The sequence below is a fragment of the Wasmannia auropunctata genome, unplaced genomic scaffold (genome assembly GCF_000956235.1).
Source record: "Wasmannia auropunctata unplaced genomic scaffold, wasmannia.A_1.0 LD336083.1, whole genome shotgun sequence".
NCBI lineage: Eukaryota > Metazoa > Arthropoda > Insecta > Hymenoptera > Formicidae > Wasmannia > Wasmannia auropunctata.
Window position 1 is genome coordinate 135,020 of NW_012026807.1, and position 493 is coordinate 135,512.

At 44.8% G+C, this 493-nt stretch overlaps 1 protein-coding gene across 1 annotated transcript in view; it reads left to right on the forward strand.

Annotated features, from left to right (window-relative positions):
• Positions 1–493, forward strand: part of LOC105448720 — a 7,387-nt gene that overhangs the window by 3,785 nt on the left and 3,109 nt on the right. Inside the window, exons 2-3 of the mRNA XM_011687463.1 lie at positions 6–271; positions 436–484. Of these exons, the coding sequence (XP_011685765.1) occupies positions 6–271; positions 436–484 (315 nt within the window). The remainder of the gene's footprint in view (positions 1–5; positions 272–435; positions 485–493) is intronic.

Genomic DNA, 493 nt, shown 5'->3' on the forward strand with positions numbered 1-493 from the left:
GTAAGGATTTCTTAGCCCTTTCAGCGTCTCGCAGAATATCAGAGATACGCAGTCGAAAAATTTGCACTAATTGTCTCCGCTCTACAACGCACACAGCTAGTAAATGTCCATCAGGCAATTGTAAAACTTGCAAGGGCAAACACAGTACATTGCTACATGCAACAACTTCTACAGACTTATCAGACCGTGACAAGGAAAATCGCGAAGAGCCAGCGCCAGCAGCATCTCCAACGGCGCTGGTCATGCATACGTCTGACCTTCCCGACAACGGGTACACTATGTTCTCTACAGCTATTTTATACGTTTACGACAACCAGGGGACGCGCACAGAATGTCGCGCCTTATTGGACTCTGGTTCTCAAGCTAATTTCATTTCTACGAAATTTTTAGCTAAGCTCAGTTTAAAGCCAAAATCACTAAACATATCCATTTCAGGTATAAATGGTGCAACTACCACATCCACGCAAACCGTCCGGTTGAAATTGCTATCCCG